Source organism: Lacerta agilis, chromosome 2, assembly GCF_009819535.1.
Source record: "Lacerta agilis isolate rLacAgi1 chromosome 2, rLacAgi1.pri, whole genome shotgun sequence".
Classification (NCBI taxonomy): domain Eukaryota; kingdom Metazoa; phylum Chordata; class Lepidosauria; order Squamata; family Lacertidae; genus Lacerta; species Lacerta agilis.
In genome coordinates this window covers 32,267,768-32,294,117 of record NC_046313.1, presented here as the reverse complement: position 1 = coordinate 32,294,117, position 26,350 = coordinate 32,267,768, and the positions used below count along the sequence as shown (strand labels likewise).

Below are 26,350 nucleotides of genomic sequence, written 5' to 3'. Positions count from 1 at the left end.
TATTGGATGTTGAAACCGACCACCGCCGCCCGCGCAGCAGAAACCAGCGTACGTCTCGCTCCATAAGCCCCGCCTACCAGAGGGGGGACTTGAAGAGCGAGGCCACGCCTCCCCAGAGTCACGTGGCCTGGACGGCGCTCGTCCGGCGCCGCCGGCGCCGCCGCGGCGGGTGCAAATCCGCCTGCGTCACGTGCCGGACGGGTGGGCGTGGCGGGATTGCCCCGTCCGGAAGCTTTTGCCGCGAGCCTTTCTTTACCCGCCGCCGCCGCCGCCGCGCTAGTTGTTCTTCTTCCCTCGCCGTCCGCCCTTCTTCCCCTTCATTCCTTATTCTGCTGGCGTCAGAGCGCACTGGAGCGCAATCTTCGCCATGGCAGCCGCGGCGACCATGAACCCGGACCTGCGCAAAGAGCGCGAGGGGGCTTCCTTCAACACGGAGAAGCTCACCAATGTCTTGGACGGAGGCGCTGAGCGGACCCGGCGCCGCAAGGAGATCGGTAAGAGGAGCCGCTTTTGGGTGGGTCGGAATAGCAGCGGCTGCTGCTGCCATTCTGGCCCCGGGAGGTGGGGGTTTAGTAGGATGGTGGGCGCGCCTCCTTCTCCTCTGTGTGCAGCTACTACCTGGCGGTGATAATTTGATTCGTTATCAAATTAGGGGTGTCCCCCCCCCCGCCCCGCGATTCCACAAATCCTTCTCTTTCAGATGGTATAATTTCACCTTGTCTCATTTGGAACCCGTCTCGGCAAGCCTCAAACCGCTTCAGGCGAAGACCAATTAAAACGATACCGTAGTAATTAAGCACTATGAAACCTCAGATTAAATACCAACCGTGCATGCCAAAAGGGGGGGGGGACGGGACGGCGCGGCACCTAGGAGAAATAGACCGTTCCAAGATGTTGTTGTCTTTACAAAGAAAAGATTTAAAAGGCATTGGAGGGAGAGAAACAAAGTATACATCTGCTGCGGAAATGCTCTTAATGTTGCATGGTGAGTCTGGTTGCGGAAGGCATCCCCTAAGCGGATGCAGTTGTTAAAAACTAGATTTATATACTGTGTGAATAAGTAGTTGTTCTGAACAAGAGTGCTTTCCTCACCTTTGTTTTTAGACTGTTATCTGTGTGATCTCTGCTGCATGCAATTTTTCTAAGTGCTTGCATTTAAATAACTGGTTTTTAAATTTTTTTAAAGAACTTGTCCACTTAATGGGGCATTTATAATAAAAGGAGGATTAATCTGACTAGTGGCTTGATGGTACAAAGTAGCTTCCTAGGTTCCAGTCTAAATGTTGCACAACACAATTCTAACACCCACTCCCATCCCTACCTATTTTCCTGGCTGGGGTAGTGGATTAGGATGATATCCAGGTTTCTCTCCTCTGGTGTCTGTTGGAGAGAACCACTCACTACTGGTGAAAGGATTCCTTTGCAAAGCAGGCACTGGATTTTCCCATATGGGTGGTAAGGTACCACCAATGGTAGGGTGTAGAAATTCACAGAACGCGGTGTTTTGGGGTGCTGGTGGCTTTGGATCCTCAAGAGACTTGATTGTCAGGTCCCTTGGCAACACCAGGTTGAACCTGTGTAGGAAATAGTTTTTTTTAAGCTCCTGTAGGCAAAAGCCAACAGACTTCAGATGCAGCAGCAAATCCACTGCTTCACTGCTTCCAGTGTCCTGATTTGGATTGCTCTGGTAGCCTACTATTGTTACTAACCAGTGAGTTCAGTGAGGTGACATTTCAACCATGGCTTTCCCAGGTTGCAACTCATTCTCCTAGCCACCGTGGTGTGCTGTAATTGTGAGTAGGAAAGCAGGAAGCCATTCCAGATTTACCCAATACATAAAGAGACTAAGCAGAGGGAGAATGTGGCAGGTGGCACCTGAGAGATACCAGTTGCTACATTCTCCTGAATTCTTGCCCTTTCTAAGGGCATGTAAGGGCACTTCATTTGCTTTCTATGCTTGTTGCATCTTTTGAATTTTGTTAATTATTATACCCCCAGTGCCATCCTTATAATCTCTAACACAGTTTGGAGTTGTCTTATGTTCTTTTCCATGTTAGGATGTACAAAGATGGCCTGCTGATGGTAGCAATAGTGATAGCAAGCTGCCCAAACACAACAGATGCATGCCCCACTATTTGTGCCACTCAAAGCAATTTCTCACCTTTATGTCTTGAAATTGTCAACAGTTTATCAGTAGTGAAGCCACAACATAGAACCAGCCTTATATCATTTTTTTTTAAAGGAATATGTCTTGACTTAGCACTAAATTTCTCTTTTGTCTTCTCTACAGAAGCACTTGTGACAAACGACCCAGAATTCAAGCACAGTGATGTAAATTTCCTCTCCCGCAGCCAGCGCTATGAAGTTGCTATCAGGAAGAGCGCTCTTATGGTGATGAAGCTAAGAGAATATGGAATAGCAGATCCTGATGAGATCTACTGGTTTAAAAGGTACAGGAAACCCAGTGCAAGGCACATAAAATAGCAGGTGCTCCGGTAAAGACAAGGGCAGTTGTTCTTCATTCTGTCATGGATTGAAAGGTTAAGGACACTGGAAAGTCATCAGAAGTTGTCAGCTGATTGTAAGGCTTACCTGAGTAAAACCTCCTGGAATTGATATGCAACTTCATGCTCATTTTGATAAGCCAACATTTCCTAAGGCTATAAAAATAGTCTCTTTTACGTTCTAACAATGAATAATGTCAAACTGTAAGCTATTGAAGGTGGGGAGCTACTTTCCAACGTTTCGGTATGAATCTAGACTGCAGATAAAGCTGTTAAGTTAGCAGTATAACTACAGTATAAGATACTTTTCATTTCCTCAACCACATCTTCCTCCACTAAGGCCTTTTCATGTTGAAATAGATTGGAAAGGGTTAAGCATTCTTTTAATCCAAATGAGATGATTGGGCACCATTGAGGTTCCAAAGATGAGGTTTACAACATGGAAGACTGCCAGCTTGCTGTGACCTTAAGCGTGCAGAAAGTTAGGTGACTTTTGAACCCGTGAAATTAACTTGGTTTAATCATTGTTAGCTAGATGTGTGTTTTTTTTATTATTCCTCTTTGAACGTTGCTGAATGCATAGGTCTTGAAGCAGGATTGCAAGTCTTTCCTCTGAAATAGTTTATTCTTGTTGGAACTGTTGATGTCAAATGGGTTGCTCTGGCCCACTCAAACTTCCATTTAAAAAACTCTGGGGGAAAACCTTGCTATGATGTTGCAATGTGCACATGCTAGTTTCATACAGCTGGTTACTGTTTCCAAAAGAAACAAATCTCTCTTTAAGTAAAGCGGTGTTGGCCAATTATTATTGCAATTGTGCCGCAAGCCAACTTAAAAGTATTTTATTGTGCCACTCTAGCATAAACATAGCTCCTCTTTGCCTTAGTTGGAATCCCCACCCCCGGTTTTGTGAGACAGGGTACAGGCAGAAATTCAGCACTGGACAGGGAGGCAGGAGTGCAGACCTGACCTGCTCAGAGCCAGGCCTGTCGACTTCTGTCCAGGAGTTCAGCCTCAGAAGTGGCAACTGACTCAGCAGATCAACCAACTATAATTTAAGAAGCAATAAAAGTGTCAAAATGCTGAGATTCTGCAAGGTAGAACCACATTTTTTTGTACTGACCTTGCTTCTGGCCCAGTTTGGACCTTGTTTAATTTCCCACATTTGCAGTAAGAAAGATATTTCTCTCTAGACCAGAGTGGTGACTCTCTGCTGTGTTTCTGGCATGCTACAGTTCACTTTCTTGGAGTTAGTGCCCTGTGAAACTTGTAACTCCAGCATGATTTCTGTTAGTCCCTCTTCTGTGCTTGCGGCATAATTTATTCTAAAGGGTATGATCTGATCTGATGTGTCAAGTAGTGGGTGAGGAACCTTCAGTTCTTTCAGCCCTGCTATTCTGCATCAGTTCTATAAGTAGAATGGTGTCTGGAGTTTAGAGATACTAGGAAATCATTAATACAAGTTGCTGAATAAATAAAAAACTACATTGCTGTGCAATATAGTACCTTCTTACATTGATGTACTATAATCTGAACTCTATTCTATTGAGTAACATACTAATCTGTACTGCTTTTTAAGCACTCCTGTTTTATGAATCAGGTAGCTAACACCACCCCTTTAAAGTTTAAACCTTAAACTATTGAATGAAGCAGCTACTTATATCTGTGAGCAAAAGCTTTTCTCCCCCTCCCCCAACCCCTGTGCTTATGTAATTGTGATGGGGCAGGTTGAAGTTCAGTAAATGGGCAGAAGTCAAGTGGGTGGAGCTTGGTTTCCTTTTCACCAGTTAACAACAGGCTTGGTCCTGTTTGTGGGATAAAGCGTAAGGCAGATAGCCTGCCTGGGATATTGCTATTTGATCTGCTCTCTGACACGGAGACTTCTCACTCACTCTTTGTTTGAGCACCGGAATCCCGCATTTTAAGCATTGTAATAAGAGACGAAAAGTAGCTTAGAAATCCAAATCCATTATTATGCCTAGCCACAGAATCTTTTTAGCAACAGTGGGAACTTAGCGCATCTCTTCTCTCTCCCCTTAAAAAATAAAAAGCATCAATAACGCCTGTGTTAGAAGTCTGAAAATGCATAATCAGTGTTTTGTTTTGTTTGGGGCTCAGGAAATGGATTAGCTGAGCTCACTAGTTAGGCATGTTCATTCTGCTCAGCTCCCTCTCCCAGCCTTAGTTCATCTCTTCCCATCCCAATGCCTATGCATCTTCTATTGTCACAATTTCCTGTGCAGGTGAGCTATCACCTAAGTTCCTGGGGGAAAATTCGGTCTCTACCACCAACAACAACAACAACAAAATCAAGTAAGCCATCTAGTTGTCTAGTTGATATACTTGAGACTGTTCCTAATCTTCCACCCAAATCCTCCCATTCTGTATGACTAGTGCAACTCCATTCAGAATATTCTATATAGTTTAGAATGCCACATATAATAAGAATATAGCAAAATGGTAGTGGTTGAAATGCCTTTAACAGAAATTGCATTGTGTAGCACAATCCTAACCATGTTTACCTGTAGTCAGAAGTAAGTCCTACTGAAATTAATTTGTCATACTCCCAGGTAAGTGCTACATCCACTTATCTTGTGTATTTTCTTATAAGTACAAAAAGAAGGTGCCTCAATATGTCATGTGACAGTGTGAGCAACTCATCTGTTTAGCTTTGGTCCCAGGAGGAATTGTCAGGTGACTAACTGGAAGGGCTTGTATTACATTACATACCCATTTGAATTATTACTGTGGCAAAGTTAACTGTTTGAAAGGGCAGTGTGGCCAAAGTCATCTGTTGCTCCCACTGTTGCAAGCCAAATGCTGATTCAAAAAGTTGTTGAAATAACTTATCAGCAGGACAGCGCTTGCACCTTCTCAGTCTAATCTCATAAGATAAATTGCTGAATGCTCATCTTTTGGGGCTTTTTTTAATACAGCAGTCAGATTATGCAAGAGAGTAGACTTTGCCTCTTTGCTTCTTTCATCATAAGGCTCACTATTAATGTAGCTTACTATTTTCCCCACAGCTCATTATGTGGGTGGCTGTGAAAATAGTAAAATATTTCTTTTCTCACCCTCTTTTGTCCCCACCCTACCCTTTGGGGCTTCTAGTAGGTTGGAGAACTAAGATGTTCATGTTTAAACAGAATAAACAAGAAGGTAGAACAAAATGACATCTAGTGCTGTTGTTTTTTCCCTGCTTGCAATCCAAATTATTTCGATAAAAGGAATTCCTGATAACAGATAGAAAGATGAGAGTTTCCAATCCTTCTCACTTGCCCAGAAAAGAGAATGTCTTCTTCTGTCTCAAGAGTTCTTCACACCCTACAGAATGCTGAATATGAAATCAAAAGTGCTGTTCAGTGGAGGAGAAATGCATTCAAGTGCCTTCTGCCAGTAACCAAAGTTTAGAGAGCACACAATATCATTTTTCATCCCACTTGTTCCTACATTAGAAAATGGTCACCTCCTAACATTTTTCTTAATCAAGTGGACTAAACACTAGTGTTGCCCTCTATGAAATAGATGATCAAACTAATCACCATTTCCCTCTTTTGTAATAGATGGCCGTTGCTGGTTCCCCAGTTTTGGTGGGGTATAAATGAGAATAAGTATAAAACCATTCTCTATTTTGATAGAGGCCTTGATTCCTTGGAGGTGTACTATGTAAAATTGTATCCAGGTTATTATGGAAAATACACAAGCTGAGGTTCTTTCTTTCACAAGTTGAGGTGTCTGAAGGGCCTACTTCTGTCCTTTAACAAATTTTACTCCCAGGCAAGCAGTAAGTGTGTAACATATATAAGCACCTGCCCTTTAATGATAACACCTGATCTTTAATGACTTTATAGCATTTTCACTCCGCTTGCCCTTGCTGTTCAGCTGACAGGGTTTCCAGAGCAGCTGATATGAAAATAAAAATGACATAAAAACAATCTAAAGCGGTGTGAGATCTTTTATATTCCTGTTTAAGATGGTAGCAATGATGGCATTTTGTGTCATGATCATTATCCTCGCCCGCTCATAGGACAGCTGGTTCTACCGTACTCTGTAGGAAGGAGGAGCCCAGGTGCAAGTGGTGATGTAGCTTCAGGCTGAGGTGGCAATGATTGCAGTTGATTTGATTTGATTTGTTGCTGGCTTGCTCCTGGACTCGGTTCAAAGACCTGGTGTTCGCCTCCTTCTAAGTTCTTAATGATCTGTGCCCAGGATACTTGAGGCAGCTCTTTCATCCCTATTTACCTTCCAACCACTAAGATCTGAGCATAAGAACCTTCTGGCAATCCTCCCATCTGTTCTACTGGTAGCCAATGCTAAACCTACCTTTTCAGCAGCAGGCATGAGTAAGCTTAGGAATTCACTTCACCGCACGGTGTGACAGGTTTACTAGCGTAACTCTTAATTCTGAGGGGGGCAATTAACTATATATATTGTAACTAGTGTCCTGGTGGTTGCCTTGATACCTGAACTTCACATTCATTTCCCCTCTCCTTATAGTTTTATTTGTACTGTTAAAAAATATTTAATTGTACTCTGCTTTGAGAGTCTGGCAAGATTAAAAATAACCGAAATAAATAACATGAAGCCTGGTCACACACTTAGCAGAATATTCAGCTTCCCTTTCCCTTTCTGAAGCAGCTTATCTCAAAGTATGAAGTACAATCTAGGTGTCCTTGGCAGGATGGAAACAAAACACTTAAGTGGTATCAAACTAAATGATTCTACTAGGACACAGACTTTTATCTGGGTGGTGGAACTTCCCTCTCACCTTGCACCCCATAAATTTGCTCTGGAGGGGTAGGGGAAACCCCTAGGACAGATTTAGGGGGCATATAGGAAGAGAAGTTGTGGAGATGTTTCATTCTGCAGTTCTTGTGCCTGGGGAACTGTTTAGTTGGATAGTGCCTGCTCACTTCAGTGAGTGGCGTTCTGCAAACTTAACTCTGCTGAAGTGTCACAGTGGTGCAGACGAAACAATAGTAGTACAATCTAGTGCTGATTTATAAAAACAAACTTTCTGGTGGGAAGCTCAGTCTGCAATTTGACTATCTGCCGTCAGCAACATGCCTTTTAACACTCCTTTGTACTGCTTGTTAAACCCTGTTTTCATGTTGTGCCCACAGTCCTTGTCTTCCCATTTCCCTTGTCTTCAAATAGCCTTGTCGGCATAAGCAGCATCCTGTATAAGCTCCAATGTTGTTAAAGTAATAATTGCAAACTAGATGAGACAAAGCTTGATAATGGCAGAATTTGGGCTCTTCTGATATATTTGAAGCTTTGATGGGGCTGGGGAGATTTGCCTTAAAACTTTGCTGTGGGGAGGAGGAAAGCTACGGTCAGGATTTTAAGAAATGCCCTTGGCTGCTTAGGTGCAGATGGGCAGAAGCACTCTTTGTGCATGAATGGTATAGGTTTTGAATTTGATGTCACTGCATTTTATAAACTTTTTTTCATACACAGTAGTTCATTTATGCCTTTCCTGTTGTCATTACTGGTATATCTAATATCTTTAAAAGTATGAAAAGGCTGGAAAACTTAGGGGGTATACGATTACGGAAAAATGGAGGGAGGAAAGCCTTGCTGGAAAAATAACAGCTACAACCTAATCTGCCATCTCTCTCTCCCATAGTGTGTGCATGGGTGCATCTGTTCTGCCTCTTGGTCTGCACTACAGCATGTTTACACCCACCTTAGAGAACCAGTGCACTGTTGCCCAGCGAGAGAAATGGCTGCCTCTGGCCTCGCGGTTCCAGATAATTGGCACCTACGCTCAGACGGAAATGGGGCACGGTTAGTTCTTTCCAGAGACTTACGGGTGATCCTCTGCAGTGTAACTCCAGTCCGGCAGTGATTTTTAGGGTGAAATTGTTGTTTTAAAAAATACTGGAGTCAGAATTCAGTGCATCACCACTTCTGACTTTTCTGACAGTAACTATATATGCAAAGTTGTGCTCTTCACGCATTCAAAGGCACCTCCTTTCTGTTAGCTGGTTTTATATCCTTGTTCTCAGATCTTTTATATAATACTTTAGTTACTGAAAGTTGCTTCCTAGATTGCTGACAGTGGGCATGAGTGAATTGTTCAATCAGCCTAGTTTTGTTTTGTTTTAATTGTGAAGATGCCCAAGAACATTGCTGTAGTATATCTCCAACATTCATCTCCACTTAAGCAGCTGCCTTAAGCTTATGTAATATGTAATAGATTGTACACAACTCACAACCTATGTCCCAAGTACTTTGTTGTATGTACTTGGACATAGGATGTGAGTCGTGTACAAAAGTGTGAAGCCAAAAGTGAAGAATAGGGGCAGGTGTATTCCTTCATGAGTATACCAAATGAGCAGCTGTTAACTGGTGTACTTTTAGAGCAGAAAAAAATGTAGCATGTAAGGGCATTGTAACACAGCCCTATGCTGGTCTGTTGGGGAAAATTAGTTGGCAGTAGAAGAAGCTTCTAGATCCTTTGCTCGTGTTTTGTATTAGCAGCCTTGTATTTTAGATCTAGCTCTTCTGCTGCTGAAATCAGTAATTCAATACCCCCCACAGTCAGGCAAGATGAAAAATCTTGACTGGACTGTTTTCAGGCCTTTCTGCTGCATGAAGGAGGGCAAAGTTCTGGCCAGCATCCAATTTCATGAACCAGAAGAACACTTCTCAAGAACAAGATGAACAGGACAAAACCCCACATCAAGAATGTGAATATTTTCTTTTCCCTTCTAGCCACTACTCTTCTGTGGTAGGTAGTTTTAAAAAAGCACTAATCTCTATCAGTTATGGGAGTATTCTGAGTTTATCAAAGCCCAATACAATACTACTTTTATGACTTGGTCTGGATTGCTTGAATACTATACTTCCCCTTTAAAGAAGAAATGGAATCTTCCATGAAGACGGAGAGAACATGGATGAGAATGAAAACCTCTGGTTCCTAATTCATAATCTTCAATCAAACCCGGAGAATGGTGTCTCAGTTGAGCTGGGTTATATGATGAATCTGCTGTTAACTATTTGAAGTCTTGCCTTTTGCAAATGAACATTCCGCATTGTTATGGTATACTTCACATCACCATTTGAATTAACGGTACCGCCTCTCAAGCAAATAGTTTGAAGGCCAGAAGCTGCAAAATGAATGGAACATCCTGTGAATAAGCAAATCATTGTCACGCTCGTTTGTCTACCCCTTCCCTTGAGACCTTGTCTGTGGATGTGATTACTTTTTTTTTTTGCATGCTGTATTTTACTAATTTCCCTGTCTCTGTGTTGATGTGTAATACTTGTTGTATTCTGTCAACTAACCAGTGTCTTGATGATGATTCAATCGTGCTGTCACCATCAATTGTTGTGTGTGGTGGTGGGGCAGTGCAGTTCCCGCTTACCATTTCGCATGCGAAATGATTCTTCAATAGCATGTGTGTTCTAGGATTACATCTGTTGAGTGGTGGGTGACTTTCTGAACCTGCATTGCATTAGGATGGAGGCACTACTTAAAACAATAATCTATACTGGGGCTGGCGTGGCAAGAACTTGATTTTTAGGAGAAATCCCTGTACGGTTAATATTCCAGCATTCTTCAATGGTGCATGTGAAGTAAACTCTTCTAGACGTTTTAGATGAACACAATTCCCAAATTTTAAAATCCTGGTATTTTTGCATTAGCTATAGGTTTGCTAGTCCAAGTGAGAATGGAACTCTTCATTTGGTTGCTGGATCCCTGCTCCAAATGGCAGCTCTGGACCCTTTACCATTTTGCTACTTCAGCCTGCTCTCCATTTTTCTTCTCCTGTGTGGTGCCCTGGGGTATTGGAGCTCCACTTGCGTAAACAGAGGGGGACCACAGCAGCTCTGTGCTTTAGAGTGGAAACCTGCACGATTGCTTCACTTGTAAAATTACAACATTGAACATTGCTGTCTAAAAATGGACTCTTCTATTCTCTCTACTGTAGAGAGGTGTCTGTCCCCAATAGGCAGAGATACTACATGCCGGTCCTTTTAATACTGTTCTATTTTTTTCAGTTACAAAGGCAGCCACACATATATAACTTGCTATGGATTAATAATGTAGTATGTTTGTTGCACTATCCCCATAGTATTGGAAGGGATTGGTTAACTTTATGATAAGCAAACTCTTAACCGTCCCTCAACTCACTGGTATGTGAAGCTAGGACATGTCGTATTCAGTTTTAATGCTGGTATTAACAATACAGTTAGTACATGCCATTGTAAGATGTACATCCTTAGTTGTGGTTCAGGTTTCACTAGCATGAGAAAATGCCACACAATCAGCTTAAAACATCTTGATGCACTTACAATAAATAAAGTACCGTCGTACTCCCATGAATCCCATCCAACATGGCCAATGGCCAGGGATTATGGAAGTTGTAGTCCAGAACATCGGGGGGGGGGGGGGCACACCATGTGAAAAATGTTGTGAATTTGCTTTGCAGTGGAAAAGCAGGCTAAAAATATAAATATATAAGTGTGACGTGCTCCCTGGTTAGGATTCCAGGCGTTCCATTCACTCTCCCACCCGATCAGTCAGTATTTTGTTTCAATTGAGCATGCTCTGTCCTCATTGAACTCTTTGGGGATTTCACAATTTTTTGAGCTTTCCAGAGAGAGAGATTTAGGAATCTCAGTTCCCCCCAGCCTACAGATGCCTCCTTCATGGCTGGCGCTGTTTTAACTATACAACAGAAGTGCTCGTAACCTGAATATATAAAATAGAGGGGATAATAAATAGTACTTTGAGTTTTCAGAGGGCTTTACATCCATTACTGCAGTACTCCCGGCAGAAACCCTGTGAACTAGGCTGTTACCATTTCCATGTCGCAGATGGGATGTTGTGTGCGTGAAAGAATAATGACTTGTTTAAGGTCCTCTAGTGAATACAGTACATGGCAGAGGTAAGATCTGCACCAGGGTTGATTTTGCTCACATCTCTAGTCACTGCACCATTTCATGCAGCAGGTGAAATGAGCACTGCACATCAAGGTGTGTTGGACGGGGTGCTGGTATAGGAATACTTTAAGTATATAATGCTGTTTTCTGGATCAGAACATTATGGAACTTAAGTGTGGTGACTGGATTATCATAAGGAAGCATGTTTTGTTGGGTTTTGGGTGACCTTTGCTGGTGATGGCTCACTTGTTATAAATGTTGGCTGTTGATACAAAGCTATGGAGCTGTTCACTAGCTTTGATTGCTGATTCAGAGCATCATACTTTTCTGGATGGATAATCTCCAACAAATTGGAGCAAAAGAAAATAAAACAGTTGACAAACAGGTTTGCTTTGAACAAGAGTAAACCAGTTTGGATTTTATGCCTAAACTCCCCCCCCCACCCCACCCGGAACATGAATTGGGTAAGGATGGATTGCTGTCAACCCAATGTTAAACTTTCCTTATCTAATTTGCTCCCAAGCCATTCCAGTTGTAAGACAGGCGGCTATTTTATATTCAGTGCTTTATTCATTTTGAATACACTTCCAAGGGGCAAAAGAGGACCTGGTAAAAATTTCTGGCTAGTTCTGTGATAAAACACTGCCTCCTATAAGACACAAAATGGGGCTGCATTCTCTCTTGCCCTCCTGCCGCAATAGAATTGGAAGATCATCTTCACCCTTTTGTCCTATAATTGACATAAATATTAGTGGGCCTTGGGAAAAGAATGATGCTCTGGTAAAAGTGTGCTTTCTAAATTCTTTATTCATATAAAATTATTTTTGTCTTCCCCCCCTCCAATCTGCACCTCTAATCTCACCTGCTTTAATCCTGTAACACCCCTTCACATTCCCTTCCCTCGGCATTTCTTCACAGCTCTGCTCACCATGGACGACCTGAGCCTCTGGACCTCCACCTGGGCATGTTCCTACCTACCCTCTTAACCCAGGCAACCCAAGAACAGCAGGATCGCTTCTTCATGCCTGCTTGGAACTTGGAGATCATTGGCACATATGCACAGACAGAGATGGGCCATGGTACAGTACTTTCAAGTCTTATTCGCAAGTGTAATACAGTGGTACCTTGGGTTACAAACACTTCAGGTTACCAACTCCGCTAACCCGGAAGTAGTACCTTCGGGTTGAGAACTTTGCCCCAGGATGAGAACGAAAATTGCGTGCTGGCAGTGCGGCGGCAGTGGGAGGCCCCATTAGCGAAAGTGCGCCTCAGGTTAAGAACGGTTTCGGGTTAAGAACGGACCTCCGGAATTAATTAAGTTCGTAACCCGAGGCACCACTGTATTTCTGGGTAAGAGATGTTGAGCAAAAGGCATGGGGGTATTTCCCCTTCCAGTCTAGGATTCTTCAGGCTGTCTGATTCACAGCCAAGGAGTTCCCTCTATATGAAATGCAGACACGTCTCCGTTTTTCTCGCATGAGCATATACATTTGTTAAGAATACATACATCAACTTTCAGATTACATGTTATGATTGCATATGTGAGCTTGCACAAAGCAATATCAATGATTCAGCAAATAATCTTGAGCAAGAAACGTGAATTTTCTTTGACAAAGCCGTCTTTACTTTAAATCACAGTTCAAAAGAGATCTGAGAGAGAGAGATGCATCTTTCCTAACAGTCCTGTATCATCATGTTCAACAACAACAACAAAACAACAACAACAGCAACTTTTAAACTTAGATGCTTTTGTAGGAAACATATTGGCTTTTCAAACAGTAGGTTCACCACATCTACTGTAAATAAGATAATGGCTTTTGTGGTAACAGCTAGAATCCCCCTTTGGTGGACTCTTCTGCTCGATGTAGCCTCTAATTTAGGCTTCTGCATCTTTGTAAGGCTTCCCAGTTAACTAGAGACATTTCGGCTTTTAGTACAAACTGAAATCAGGAGTTCATATTCTTTTCATACCAACACAATATGAAGATACAGCAAAAGGATATTAATCCTGATCCATTCTCTTTTGTGAGATACCATGTGTCTACTACACCTAAGGAAAAGGAAACCTCCTCTCCAGCTTTTGATGTATCATTGGAAACTTCCAAATGGTGAATGTTCATGTTGGTGTGGCACATTGCAAGATACTACTTAAGCTTCTAATTTTAAGGTTATGGTGTGTCAATGTTTCTGGGTGTGTTTGAGGTGCTCTCTTGTTTTCCTCAGTGAGAGGCTGTGATTAGGCAAAGTGCTCTCAATGTGCAAGGTGTGGTGATCTTCAGCACATGGCACCTCAGTCAGTCTCCAGCCCATCTGACTTTTGCCCTACTTGATGTTTTCTTCTTGAAGATGGGAAAACCAAGTTTCATTGAGATACTAAAACAGCAGATCATTTTCTCCTTATTTAGGAACTGGCCCAAGAAATTGCTTATACTTGGAGTTCATTGGGCCTTTCCTGCTAGCAGTGGTCCTCATCAGTTGTTAGATGATTCCGCTCCCCCCCCCCGCCCCCATTTAGCGAGTTAGTTTTGCTTCTGGCTAGAAAGCCTAGAATTTACTCTTCAGCAGCACTAGGAAGGTCCAGCTTCTTTTTGCAGACTGTGTCCAAAACAATTTAAGTCATCTAAATAGCTTCTAGTTTCCCCACACTCCCCCTAAATGACAGAAATAAACAATATAATTATTATAATTATTAATATTAATATTTATTAATATACACATCTTACTGCTGCAGCCAGTGGTTGAGGACATTCCCTTTTTTAAATGCTAAAAGCTGGAGGGGTGTATCTATAGTATTTCTCTAGAACAGGCTAGCAAACAAGGTTCCCCAGTTCCCATCAGTCTGGCCAATCACCATGGATTATGGGAGTTGTAGTCCAGCATCTGGTGATGCCTTGATGTCTGCCCAGGCTCTGGACTTCACAATTTGCTATGCAATTGGCCAAATACGTATCTCAGTGTCTTGTTCAGCATTGCCATGCATCTGCTTCAAGTTTTGGAAAAAGTGCCCAGTATACCTTAAATGTGCTCTGACTCTTTTGAAAACCAAATCCTTCACTACGTTCTCAGAACCTAGAAAGCACAATCTGCCTATGTCCGATTCAAGGAACTCGTATTGCCATAAAATAACCCAGTCTGGGTCACCTGGAACCTTCAGTGGAAGCTCAGTTGCTATTTTGACACAAGCAGCCTTCGATTCCTCCATTTCCTTGAGCCATGAGAGAGAGACCCAACACCTGTTAGTCTTCATTGCTCACTTTGAAAATTATGTGTTTCCAACAACAGCTATGAAGAAGATGGTTGGGGGGGGGGGAATCAAAATGAAGATCAGCATGGATGAAGCAGTTGTTGAAGATTTTAGCCTGTGAGGATTTTCATGCAACACACAAGCAGAATAGCCATTCTGCCAGCTGGACTTTTTGTTCTTAGCATAGCACAGCAGCTCCATCCATCGAGTTGACATGCTGGTCAAAAATGTTGCACAACTGCTGGTGCACACTTAACATTGCAACACAAACAGGTGCATAGATAATGAATTGGGAAATGAGCTTTTATTAAGATGTATGTTGAAGATTACAGGTACAATTGTGCCCATCACTTGCACAACAATGAAACTCTCCTACTTCTTGCCCTATTATTATGTTGGATCACTCAGTATCTGGATTTGAGAAAATACCTTCCTCACATGAATGGTGATGATCGGGAGCAGAATTCAATTATTGTGCTTCTCTCTTTAATTCACCTTATCAGGCACTTACGTTTTACACTCTGCACACATGCTTTAGTGACAAGTAAGCAAAGAGACAGAAGTCGTGAACGGTGAAAACTTCTTGGCTGTAAAACCAGTGAGCTTTCAGGATGGAGGTGCCTAAAAGTGGAATGATCTGGTTTGCAATCTTTTATTGCTGCTGTGATCAAAGGAAGAGTGGCATACTTCCTGCTATTCACACATGCAGTTTATTTTATTCGTAATGTCTCATCTGTTTCCCACTGTGTAACTATAATTTGCAATAAATGTTCTGCTTTTGTATTACCTATACCTGTATAGTTGCATTGCCTCTGGAGTTCTCTGAAAAAATGTATGTGTCCATATTGTAACCTATGACTGTTGAAATAAGATGTGCTACGTGTCTACAGGAACTCATCTCCGAGGACTGGAAACCACAGCTACATATGATCCTGCTACCCAGGAATTTATCCTAAATAGTCCAACTGTGACATCTATTAAATGGTGGCCAGGTGGATGTAAGTGAATTATTTCAACTTTGAAGCTAAAGAAGGAATTTTCTCCTCATTTAGTCAAATATTTTTTAAGAGGGTGAAGTCAGTTAACGTTTTAAAAATACAACTTGTGTTTCTATAAAGAGAGAGAGAGAGAGAGAGAGAGAGAGAGAGAGAGAGAGTGTACACAGAGAGAGAAACGTTTTTGATTTTGTTTTAGGGACAGATTGTGAAACCAACATTTTAAAATTAACTACCACACATGAATATATGTTTTTGTTATAGCAATACTGCTTTTTCTCATGGTAGAGGAAGTGCTGTTACCTTGGAAAGGCTTGGTCAGTTTTAATTTATGCTTTTGGGAAACTCATTTTTTTGTTATTGGGGCAGAACTTGATTACATTTATATTTTTAAGAGTCTTGTGAATGCATTAAACAAAGCCACTATTTAGCAACCTAAATGGGGTGCTTCTGGAACTGTATAGTGGAGCTTCCAATTGTTTGCATTTGTTTTCCTTCCCTTCCTGCAGTGGGTAAAACATCAAACCATGCCATCGTTTTGGCTCAGCTTTACACCCAAGGCAAATGCCATGGCTTACATGCTTTCATTGTGCCGATACGTCAGTTGGGGACTCATGAGCCATTGCCAGGTATGGGCATCCTATTTGGGAGAATGGGTTAATGCCTTATTAGTCACTTTCTAGCTATGTAGTATGCTGTAACTCATGGGTCGCTAATTCATGACCTGTGGGCCATATGCAAAGGGGTTTCTTTCTTTCTTTTTAGAGGTGGAGACGCATAATATTGCCATTAAAAGTGTATTATTAAAATTATTGTTCCCATGGGTCCCCTGTTACCTTAATACAAAAAAATATTTTTTTTATCCCCAAGATCTCCAGAATTTATCCTTTTTACTTTTTTTAAAAAAAAAAAGTTAATGAATGATAAAGGGTGTAAAATAATGTGGAAAAGGTGGTGAGGAAAGTCTTTTTGAAGACACACTTCAGCTGTTTGACACTTGTAGCTGGTTAATATTGTGGCGGAAGGTATTTCTATTAATGCCTCATTTTGGCTTTGCATTAAAACTCTGCCTCTTTTCCTTATCCTTCCACTATAACATGTTTGTTAGGTATAACTGTTGGTGATATTGGACCAAAATTTGGTTATGATGAAATGGATAATGGTTACTTAAAAATGGACAACTTTCGCATTCCTCGGGAAAACATGCTTATGAAACATGCCAAGGTAAATTGTTATGTTCTCTCTGCTTTTTTTGTATTGATTTGTGGAATTACCAGTTATTTTAGCCAACTCTAAAGAGACTCTTCCATCTGGAGGCTTACTAAGGTTACTTTGGCTAGATGTTAGAAGGATATGTTTTCAAAAATTAGCTGACTACTTTGTACTCGAAAGCAGCCGTCTGTAAATTTGTCTTCAAGGAAGAACAATCAAGTTTCCATTTAAAATTAGTCCTGTTATCTCTTGCCAGAGAGTTTGGAGTTCTAGGGTTCTACTAATCTGTTTGCCATTCTTGGTTAGCTCTCTGGAAGCTTTTCCAGGAGTGTGTCAAAGTTCAGTACACTGTGATTATGTAAGGCAACTGTGCTCATAAGCAATTTGGTATTGGTAACATTCCTGATCTTCCAGTCTCTGTGAAATGAATTCAGTATCTGGATGGGCAGGGTAGGTGTCAAACTCTTAATTTTCTGCTCCAACCTATTTCTCCATGCATAGCTGGCCTCTGTTTTGCACAATAGGCCTATGATAAATAAATGATTTTAACAGCTAATCTACATTTCATTGCTTGGATCATATTAGCTTTTTGGCCACCAGGTTGACAATATCACTGGATACGCAGCATGTGCTTGGGAAGGAAGCAATTAAAAGTGTTGAACATGGGGATCTTTTTATACAAATGCACAAACTATGTTTTAAATAAAGTCGATAAACAAAGCCAAGTATAGAATGACAGAGTCTTTGAAGTAGGTCTAATGACTGAATACCTGTCTGGACATATATTTTGAGTGCCCCTGTGGCAAAGCACTTGTGAAACTCTTAAAAAGCTATATGTGTATGAACAAGCATTTCAGATTTGTGAACTCTGTCATGCTAGGTTGAACCAGATGGCACTTACGTGAAACCTCTTAATGCCAAGTTGACATATGGAACCATGGTATTCATCCGATCACTGATTGTTGGGGATGCTGCTCGCTCTTTAGCCAGAGCTTGCACAATTGCCATTCGCTACAGCGCAGTGCGGCACCAGTCTGAACTGAAGCCAGGGTAAGAAGCACGGCTACTGGATGAGAGTTCCTGACTCATGTGGTGAAATTCTTGATTAGTGTCCACAGCACTATGGGTAGCCTAAAACAACTTAGCATCCCCTGAGCTTTTACCTCTTTTCCCCTGGTAAATGTCCTGTGACACCTAGTCTCTCACCCTCCCTTCCACGCATATACTTTCCCCAATCCGTATGCCCTTTCTGCTGATCTGATTTTCAGTCACATCTGTCAACTATTCAAGAATATTTAGTATATTTAAGCTTCTGCCTTTTAACCACTTTATTAAAATTTAAATAAATGTGCATGTAACTCTTTGTTTGCTTTCTGCTGCAGTGAGCCAGAGCCTCAGATCTTGGATTATCAGACGCAGCAGTACAAACTGTTCCCTCTTCTGGCAGCGGCATATGCCTTCCACTTTGTGGGTGCCTACATGAAAGATACCTATCGGCGCATCACTGGGAACATCAGTGAAGGAGACCTGAGTGAGCTGCCAGAGGTAGTACTCTTGGTCTTATAAAACGGGAAGCTGGGCAGTGTACCCTCTTCTTTCAGTAAAGATCAGGTTGAAGGTGGCTCCTGGGAGGGAAGGGGCTGGGTCAAAGGCAGGAGATTGAGAGAAACATTGCCAAGTGAATGCATAAAAATGAATGGCATAGCTTCATTTCCAAGTACTGTCGCCGAGATACAAACAGAAAACGGAAAAATAAAACATATACATAAATAAATATTCATATTGGGTTTCCTTGTCTAAGAAGAGGCTATTGTACCTGGAGTTTGTGGGAAGGGGGCCACCAGATAAATGTAATTCTGCTACTTCCCTCCCCCATTGTTCTCCAAAATGGTTGTAGAATATGTGCTGCAATAAATCTTGCATTTGTATATTGGGTCAACAACAGCAGTAATAGTTACTGGACCTGGGGATCCCAGGGGAAAAGGAAATCTAGCTAATATCGTCCTAGGCATTTGAAACATGTGGGCTCCCCCTGGGTCAGTTTTAAGGCTTCATCTTCTCACCGTTGAAGTCTGGGTGGGTGTGTTAATGTTGCAGTAAATGACAAACCTATCAGAAATATTATAGATAACTTGGTTCTTAACTTCTACTTCCCCAGCTGCATGCATTATCTGCAGGGCTAAAGGCTTTCAGTTCCTGGATTGCCAACGCAGGCATTGAGGAATGTCGAATGGCGTGTGGTGGGCATGGCTACTCCCGCTGTAGTGGCCTACCTGACATTTATGTCAATTTCACCCCCTCCTGCACATATGAAGGAGAGAATACAGTAATGATGCTGCAGACGGCACGGTGAGTGATGCAGCTTTTCGCTTGTAGCTTGACTTGTTGCATGTCATTAGTCATCTCTTTAAGAGGGATTCAGCATAGCTCTAAGGAAATCGCCCTGTCAGTGCAAACGTTTCTACTTGCCTGACGGAATGATTGCCCCTCTCCTCCCCTTGTGCAAGGAAGATACAGAAAATACAAGAGTCATGTCAGTCCAAGAACAAAACTCGAGAAGGTGCAGCTTCCAACCTTATCAATGTTTTATAGGCAAGAGGGGTGCAAATTACACTGGTTATTATCATGTTGCCTTCCTTCCTGTTTGTACTCTGCATGTGGCTTTCTCCCATTCTTCACACGACGACTGATTGAAATCAGTTTATAAGTTGTTTTAAGCTGCGATCAGCCAAGTAATGTAGTGTGCATTTGTTTGTTTTATTTTGGCATCCAGGTTCCTTGTCAAAAGCTATACCCAAGTTAGTTCTGGACAGCTAGTGAGTGGCATGATGTCCTACCTGAATGACCTACCAGGGCTACGCATTCAGCCCCAGCAGGTGGCTGCTAGACCCACAGCAGTGCATATTAACAATCCATCTAGTTTGGTGGAGGCATATAAACTGAGAGCTTCTAGGTAAGTTTATATAAAAGGTGCATAAAGCGGATCATAGTAACACTGTTGATTTCTTGAAATTGAAGAATGACATGTTGTCGTCTTGAAATTAAAAATAAAAACCGCAACTTGCCCATCTCAGGACACATTTTTTTTGACAATTTCACACTTGGTTGGGGTGCAGTGAGTCTTGCTTATCTCTGCTGCTGTCTTCCAAACATGAAAATGCCTCTTCCAGGATGGGCAATGCTGTGATCCCTATGGGAACAGGAGAGAATGTGCTAACAACTACGGAGCTGTTGTAGGGTGCAGTAACACTGGAAAGGGTGTTAGCCACTGTGGTAGAACCTCTCGGTAAATTAGAAATGCTCTAGGAACAAGCTAGTGGAGAGAAACTGGACAGGAATATCTAGTACAATTGATAAGATGCCCTGCTGATCAAGTTGAATAGATAAAAGAATGCATGGTGGGTGGAGTACTGGCAGAGAAGGATTCCCCATCCAGAAAGGGATTGGCTGCAAGTGGACGAGGATAAACGCCACCATCCTTCCTGGGAGATGGTGGTGGGGATTTCCTTTTTCATAGTCACTCAGAAGTGAATGTTTCTGCTCCCTGAGAAATCACAGCATTTTTAATTACAGGTGGGTAGCCGTGTTGGTCTGAAGAAGTGTGCATGCACACGAAAGCTCATACCAAGAACAAACCCAGTTGGTCTCTAAGGTGCTACTGGAAATAATTTCCTATTTTGTTTCCTATTTTGTTTCGAGCATTTTTAATGTTGCAAAGTCAGGATTCTGTCAGTGCTTACCAGGTCTTAAAATAGCACCCTTGCTACCATAGCATGTATCGGAGTACAAATCACAAAATTTCTATCTATGGCTACTGAACCTCTCCCCTAATTACTTGACACAAATAGCTGGGATTCCAAAGGGAAAAAGAAAAACATAATGCGCAGCCAACTTTCAACATTACTTTTACTACTTCGCAGAATGGTAAACATAATGTTCAGCCCATGACTTGTAGAATAAACAAACATACTGGTCTTGACGGTATTCCAAATTAGTGCAAAAGTTAAAATTGTGCTGCGTAGTGTAGCAAAATGACCTATGCAACAGGATAGAAATTCCTATGTGGACAGAGATGAGTGGAAATGAGCATGACTGAAGCCAGCACCGTCACTTCAGAGAGCTTATTTTCATTCTGCTTTAAACCACCTGAGAGCAGTATTGGATGGTGAATGGGTGCTCCAATATTAAGAGTGAGACTTACCTGCCTTCAATTTCCTCACATCAGAAACCTTAAAGAATAAAATCTACCCCAAATTCATGTTTGATAGCTTCTAGGTGGATTTGGGCAAGTACTTGAATGTATAATTTTGGGGGCTTGTTGTTATGACATTTGTTCTTGCTTGTACCAGCTCCTAGGTTCTCTTAGTGTTCCATGAAATGGGCTTGAGAGTTCACTCTGCCAACTGTTGGTTTGGTGCCACTTTGAATAAGCTGTGTTCATGTCCTTCCTTGGTACAGGCTGGTTGAATTTGCTGCAAAGAATTTTCAAGCTGAACTGAACCGTAGAAAGAGCAAGGAGGATGCTTGGAACCGGACTTCCATTGATCTAGTGCGAGCATCTGAGGTTAGTAGAACCACTCAAATACTACTTTTGGAAGCCCGTTGACTGCCCCACAGAAACCTGAATTCTCACTTGTCCATTAAATATTCCGTTTTAGGCCCACTGTCACTATGTGGTGCTCAAGCTATTTACAGCAAAGCTTTCAGAAATTGGTGACCCAGCTGTTCGTGCTGTCCTTAACAACTTGTGTCTACTGTATGCACTCTGTGGGATCAATAAGCACAGTGGAGACTTTTTGCAGGTTAGTGACTGAATTCTATCTTGAGCCAAAATGCTCTGCTCTGTTGTTAATTTAAAAAAGGGGGGTGGGAACCTTTGGGTGACGTTTTGGCAATGGAGCTAAAGGCGAGATGGGTGGTTATGGATAAAGCAGGCCATACTTTTAAGTTAGAATTTTCATGTATGTTTGCAAAGTAGAGGTGGTTTAGGGGAGCATATAAATAGGTATGATGACAGATCTGGGAAAGATCTCTACTCTAGAGAACTGCTTCCAGAGTCCACAGTACTGGGCTGGATGAACTCTGTAAGGCAGCTTCCCACATTCATATTAGGGAAACCCATACAAGTATAACAGTGACAGGAGGGAGGGAGACGCTCATTTCCAAACATCCTATCATCCTTTACTTAGTATTTAGGTCCTGGTCAGGCTTTGGCTGACTTGGGCTTCACATTAACTTAATATCCCCCAGTATTAATTGGGAAGACACCTTTTTGTGCGAGGAGTCTGTGTGCATGTGTATAACATATTACACACATATAAAATGTTAAAATTATTAGCCTACACTTCTTTTTTACTAGCCTGAAAATAAGCTAATAACCTGTTTCCATGGCGGCTGCAGAGGAGGTTGGCATGCCTGCCAACCTGATTCTTGACAGCTTTATATTCACCTGTGTAATCTTGCCCTTCATGGGTGATTCAGGCTGTAGCTGCAAACCACAAAGTGCTTGGATCTGTAACTGTGGATTCCTTTTTGCCTCAGGGAGGCATTTTGACAGATGCACAGATAATTCAGGCGAACCAGCGTGTGAAGGAGCTCTTGGCATTAATCCGTCCCAATGCAGTCGCTCTAGTGGATTCGTTTGACTTCCATGACAACGTTCTTGGATCTGTGCTTGGCCGATACGATGGTAACGTCTATGAAAACATGTTTGAGTGGTCAAAGAAATCGCCACTAAATAAAACACAGGTCAGTAAATATTTTATTCCCTTCTCTAGTATATCTACCGATTGTGAGGCGCAGTAAGAAATGCAGTGTTATCAAACAATGGTTTGAAAAGAAAATCCTGAGGTAAAATTGTGACCTTTTTCTGTGATTAATGTAGTGATGCAGGCCTCTTGGGGTTAGTAAAAATATTTTAAAGTTGCCCCAGGTTGCTTGAGTTGTACACCCTGAACTAAGGAAACTACAAGGTTCACATCCTAACTAAACCACAAAACATAATGATTGGGGTGGATAGGTGTGCCCTCCTCATTTTTCTGCTGCTACCAAACATCCAAACTCTGACTTAAAAAGGACCCTAGGCCTTGTTTCACTGTCATTTGTAGTAGTAATTGATATGGTGCTATTACCATTACAGTAGTGATAAGCTCTGCATGTATATTCTGAGGTACTCAAAAGGTTTCCAGCCCTGTGAGGGAGCTGCATGGTTCTGGCAGCACGAGAGACGTACTTTAAACCAAACACTTAATAACAACTTATCTTGTTACTTCTACAGGTCCATGAATCTTTTCACAAGCACCTGAAGCCAATGCAAGCCAAACTGTGATGGCATTTGCTGCTCTTAATGCACTATTCTCCAGTTCCTGGAATTGATGTCATTTGCCCTATGAGCACTTGAATCACTTGGCAAATCCAAACAGTCATAGGGTAGTTACTAATTGTAGCCTTTCTTCCCAATTTTTAATAAATTTTGAAAGGATTAGAGGGGGGGGCACAGGATTATAAAAGTGCAATTGTAATTATGCTCAGAAACTAATCTTTTTAATGATTCAAAAAAAGCTTTACAGGTTGGTGTGAAGTGTCAATTTGTGAAGCAGTTTAAACTGCTGCAGAGGCCTGTATCATCTATAGCAGAATTTTCACTACTAAGTAGTTATGGAGGTAGCTGCTGGGGAGCAACAGCTTCTCGTCTGGAAACTCCTTTGAAGCTCAATATAGTATTGCACACCTTGTCAGCGTTTATACCCAATACAGGTGAGAATTGGCGGAATCCTCCACATTTATTCTACTTTAGTGAGGTCTCCAAAGTCTTGTCAGGAACTGGGCTTTGAGGACCTGGTCGGGAATATTTTGTGTTCATCATAGCTTCCATACTTTTGTGTACCAGTAATAAACTCCTGTCATCATGGGTTCAGACTCTCAAGAGTCGCCATCATCTTGTTTGTTTGTGTGACACAATGCTTTCCCAGACGGCAGCTAGTTCATCTCCCTTTCTCTAGAGCTGTAAATCATAACACATCACCCATACAACTGCCTCTAAGGCACAGAAGTGTATTCTGTCTTCCGCAGTTACTATTAGTTTGTAGGGCTGCCTTTCATCTAGGACTGTGGTAATAAGGAATGGAAAAATGTCAGTGTTCCCTGCTCTTGAGTCTAGAAAGTAATAATGGGAATATTTTTACCTTTGTAGTTCTTATAATTTTACAGTTTCTGATCTGTAAGGCTTTTAATATGCAACTAGTCAAGAGAGGAAACCTTCACCCCACTTGTCCCATTTGACCTGAAAGGTGAGCAAGATCACGGTCTCTGAAACACTTTAAGAGGGAATGATTTGTGCCCTGCATTTTAATGAATCATAGACTTGATGGGAATATGGTCCAAACTTTAATGATGGACAGAAGTCTTAATCAGCCTACCTACACAATCTGGATCTCGGGGTACCGTAGAGAACAAGAGTACCCAGTAAGGTGCCTTTAGACTAAGTAACTCCAGATTACTATACTGTTAGCAGGCTAACATTTTAGTATTGTACAGAAATACGAAATCAGCGTGACTAAAAATTGTGGCAAAATGGTTGGATTCTGCCTTGTTAATGTTATCCTGGCACATCAAGATTTAAAGATCATCAACTGAGGAACTTTGAGTTGCCTTCAATTATGTGAAATTGTGTAAGGGAAGGGTCAAAACTGGAATTTCAGAGTTGATTCTTGGACCAATTTGATGCCCCCCATTCAAGAGCTGAACAAACTGCAAGGCTATCCTCACACTACAACCTTCAAGCAGAAGCACTGTATATTTGAACTGAATACTGATTGTAAAATTTATGTTAATGTCTAGCTGCTGAAGCATTCCATCTAACGTACCTAATTACTGTACTGTTAACAATGTGCATACTGTGTGCTTCCAATACCTTGCTGACTGAAAAATGATGCAGTTGGAGAACACCTTATGTACCCTTAATAAATTCATTTTAAAACAGTAAAAATACTTTTGTGTTTATGATTGTGTCTTTTCATTCATGTAAAGCACCAGAAGCAAGGGAAGTGGGGAAGGTGCAATGAACACTACTTTAAAGATAGAAGTATTTAGAAAGACATTTATTTGGAAATAGAAGCTGGCTTGCTTAAGCCCTGTGGTTCTCTTCATTACTTTCAGGGTAGTCTTGAGGAAAACTTTGCTGGCTTCAGACATCCCTGAATGGCAAAGACATAGTGAGGAGGATGGCTACCTTCCAACACAATCTCCCAGGCACCAGTGGCTTCTGCCTGGCAGCTTCATCCTTGACTTCCACCTATGAATATCCACTGGTTCATCCATTCACATTGCACCTGAAGGGTGACTTCTGCCACCCCATGAACATGTAATTCTGTCTGCCAGTTCACCTGTATGTTGAAGGACCTGGTGCTGAATGCCACAGCTGTTGCCCACTGTGTTCTCTTTAGGAAGGAAAAAGTCATTTTTTCTCTTTTTGCCTTTGCTTTCCCCTTGTCCCGATTTTACATATCCATTCAGGCGCCATGTTCTTTTGTGACATCACAGGCAGTTCACAACCAATGGCAGCAGCTGAAGAGGCATCATCATAACCTCCTCCGCCCCCACAAGTGGTGGGTACAGCTCATGTGTTGTCTGTTTGCTTGGTTATTAGAAGGAAAAAAGTTGTCTTCTCTTTTTTTGCCTTGGTTTTCCCCTTGTCCCGATTTTACATATCCACTCAGGTGCCATGTTCTTTTGTGACATCACAGGCAGTTCACAACCAATGGCAGCAGCTGAGGAGGCATCATAATCTCCTTCCTCACAATGGTGGGTACAGCTCAGCTGTTGTCTGTTTGCTTGGTTATTATTTAAAAGATGTATATCCCATCCTTTATCTGTGCTAATAACAGAGAATGGAACACCATGGAACCAGGGGTGGAGGACCGTCTCCCAGCCTGATGGCTGCATTCCCCTATGGCTAGTAGCAAAACGGTAGCGAAACGACAAATTTGACCATTATTGTCATAAAGGAAGCAAACACCACCCCCTCTCTCCATTCGGTTAAGCAAGGGGCATAATCAAAATTCAAGGAATCATCCCAACCAGGCAAAAGCACTCCAGAAGGTTGTGAAGTCCTGAGGGCCAGGCTGCCTTTGGTCTACTGGCTAGCTAGAAACTTCCCACCTGGGTAATAAAAGATATACAGTATTTTTTTTTAAAAAAGGGTATTTCCAATATTAGTTTTGTACTCAGAGCATGGAATCGATAAGACTACACACGTAGCTTACAGACAGGGCCACGTCCTGGACGGGTGGAATGACAGCTGGGGGCTGGGGCAACGCCTCATGGGCCCTCATGCTTGGTCTCAATCGGCAGCGAGTTCCACAGTTCGGCCATACGAAACGATCTTGCAGGGGTCGGTCTTGCAGAGAGCCGCTTGCGCAGAAGGAAGCAACGTTCTCCCTCTCCCCCCCCCCGCCCCCTTGAACGAATCATTCAAAAGAGGGAGACTTCCGGTTTGGCGT

The 26,350-nt window shown here is 42.1% G+C and overlaps 1 protein-coding gene across 3 annotated transcripts; it reads left to right on the top strand.

The window, feature by feature from the left end:
• The first annotated feature begins 274 nt into the window (after positions 1–274).
• Positions 275–24,828, top strand: ACOX1 (acyl-CoA oxidase 1). Of its 3 annotated transcripts, none has more exons than XM_033139353.1 (14): positions 275–494; positions 2,291–2,450; positions 8,134–8,294; positions 15,534–15,641; positions 16,148–16,267; positions 16,747–16,862; positions 17,731–17,900; positions 18,233–18,395; positions 19,009–19,199; positions 19,624–19,803; positions 21,309–21,414; positions 21,509–21,652; positions 22,392–22,598; positions 23,128–24,828. In XM_033139353.1, the coding sequence occupies exons 1-14, from the start codon at positions 368–370 to the stop codon at positions 23,176–23,178; spliced, it is 2,004 nt and encodes a 667-aa protein (XP_032995244.1). In that variant the 5' UTR covers positions 275–367; the 3' UTR covers positions 23,179–24,828. The 3 variants fall into 3 exon arrangements, with proteins under 3 accessions (XP_032995244.1, XP_032995243.1, XP_032995245.1); XM_033139352.1 differs by lacking the exon at positions 8,134–8,294 and adding an exon at positions 12,318–12,478 and having other exon boundaries at positions 279–494; XM_033139354.1 differs by lacking the exon at positions 275–494 and adding an exon at positions 12,318–12,478 and having other exon boundaries at positions 2,312–2,450.
• Positions 24,829–26,350: the final 1,522 nt, after the last annotated feature.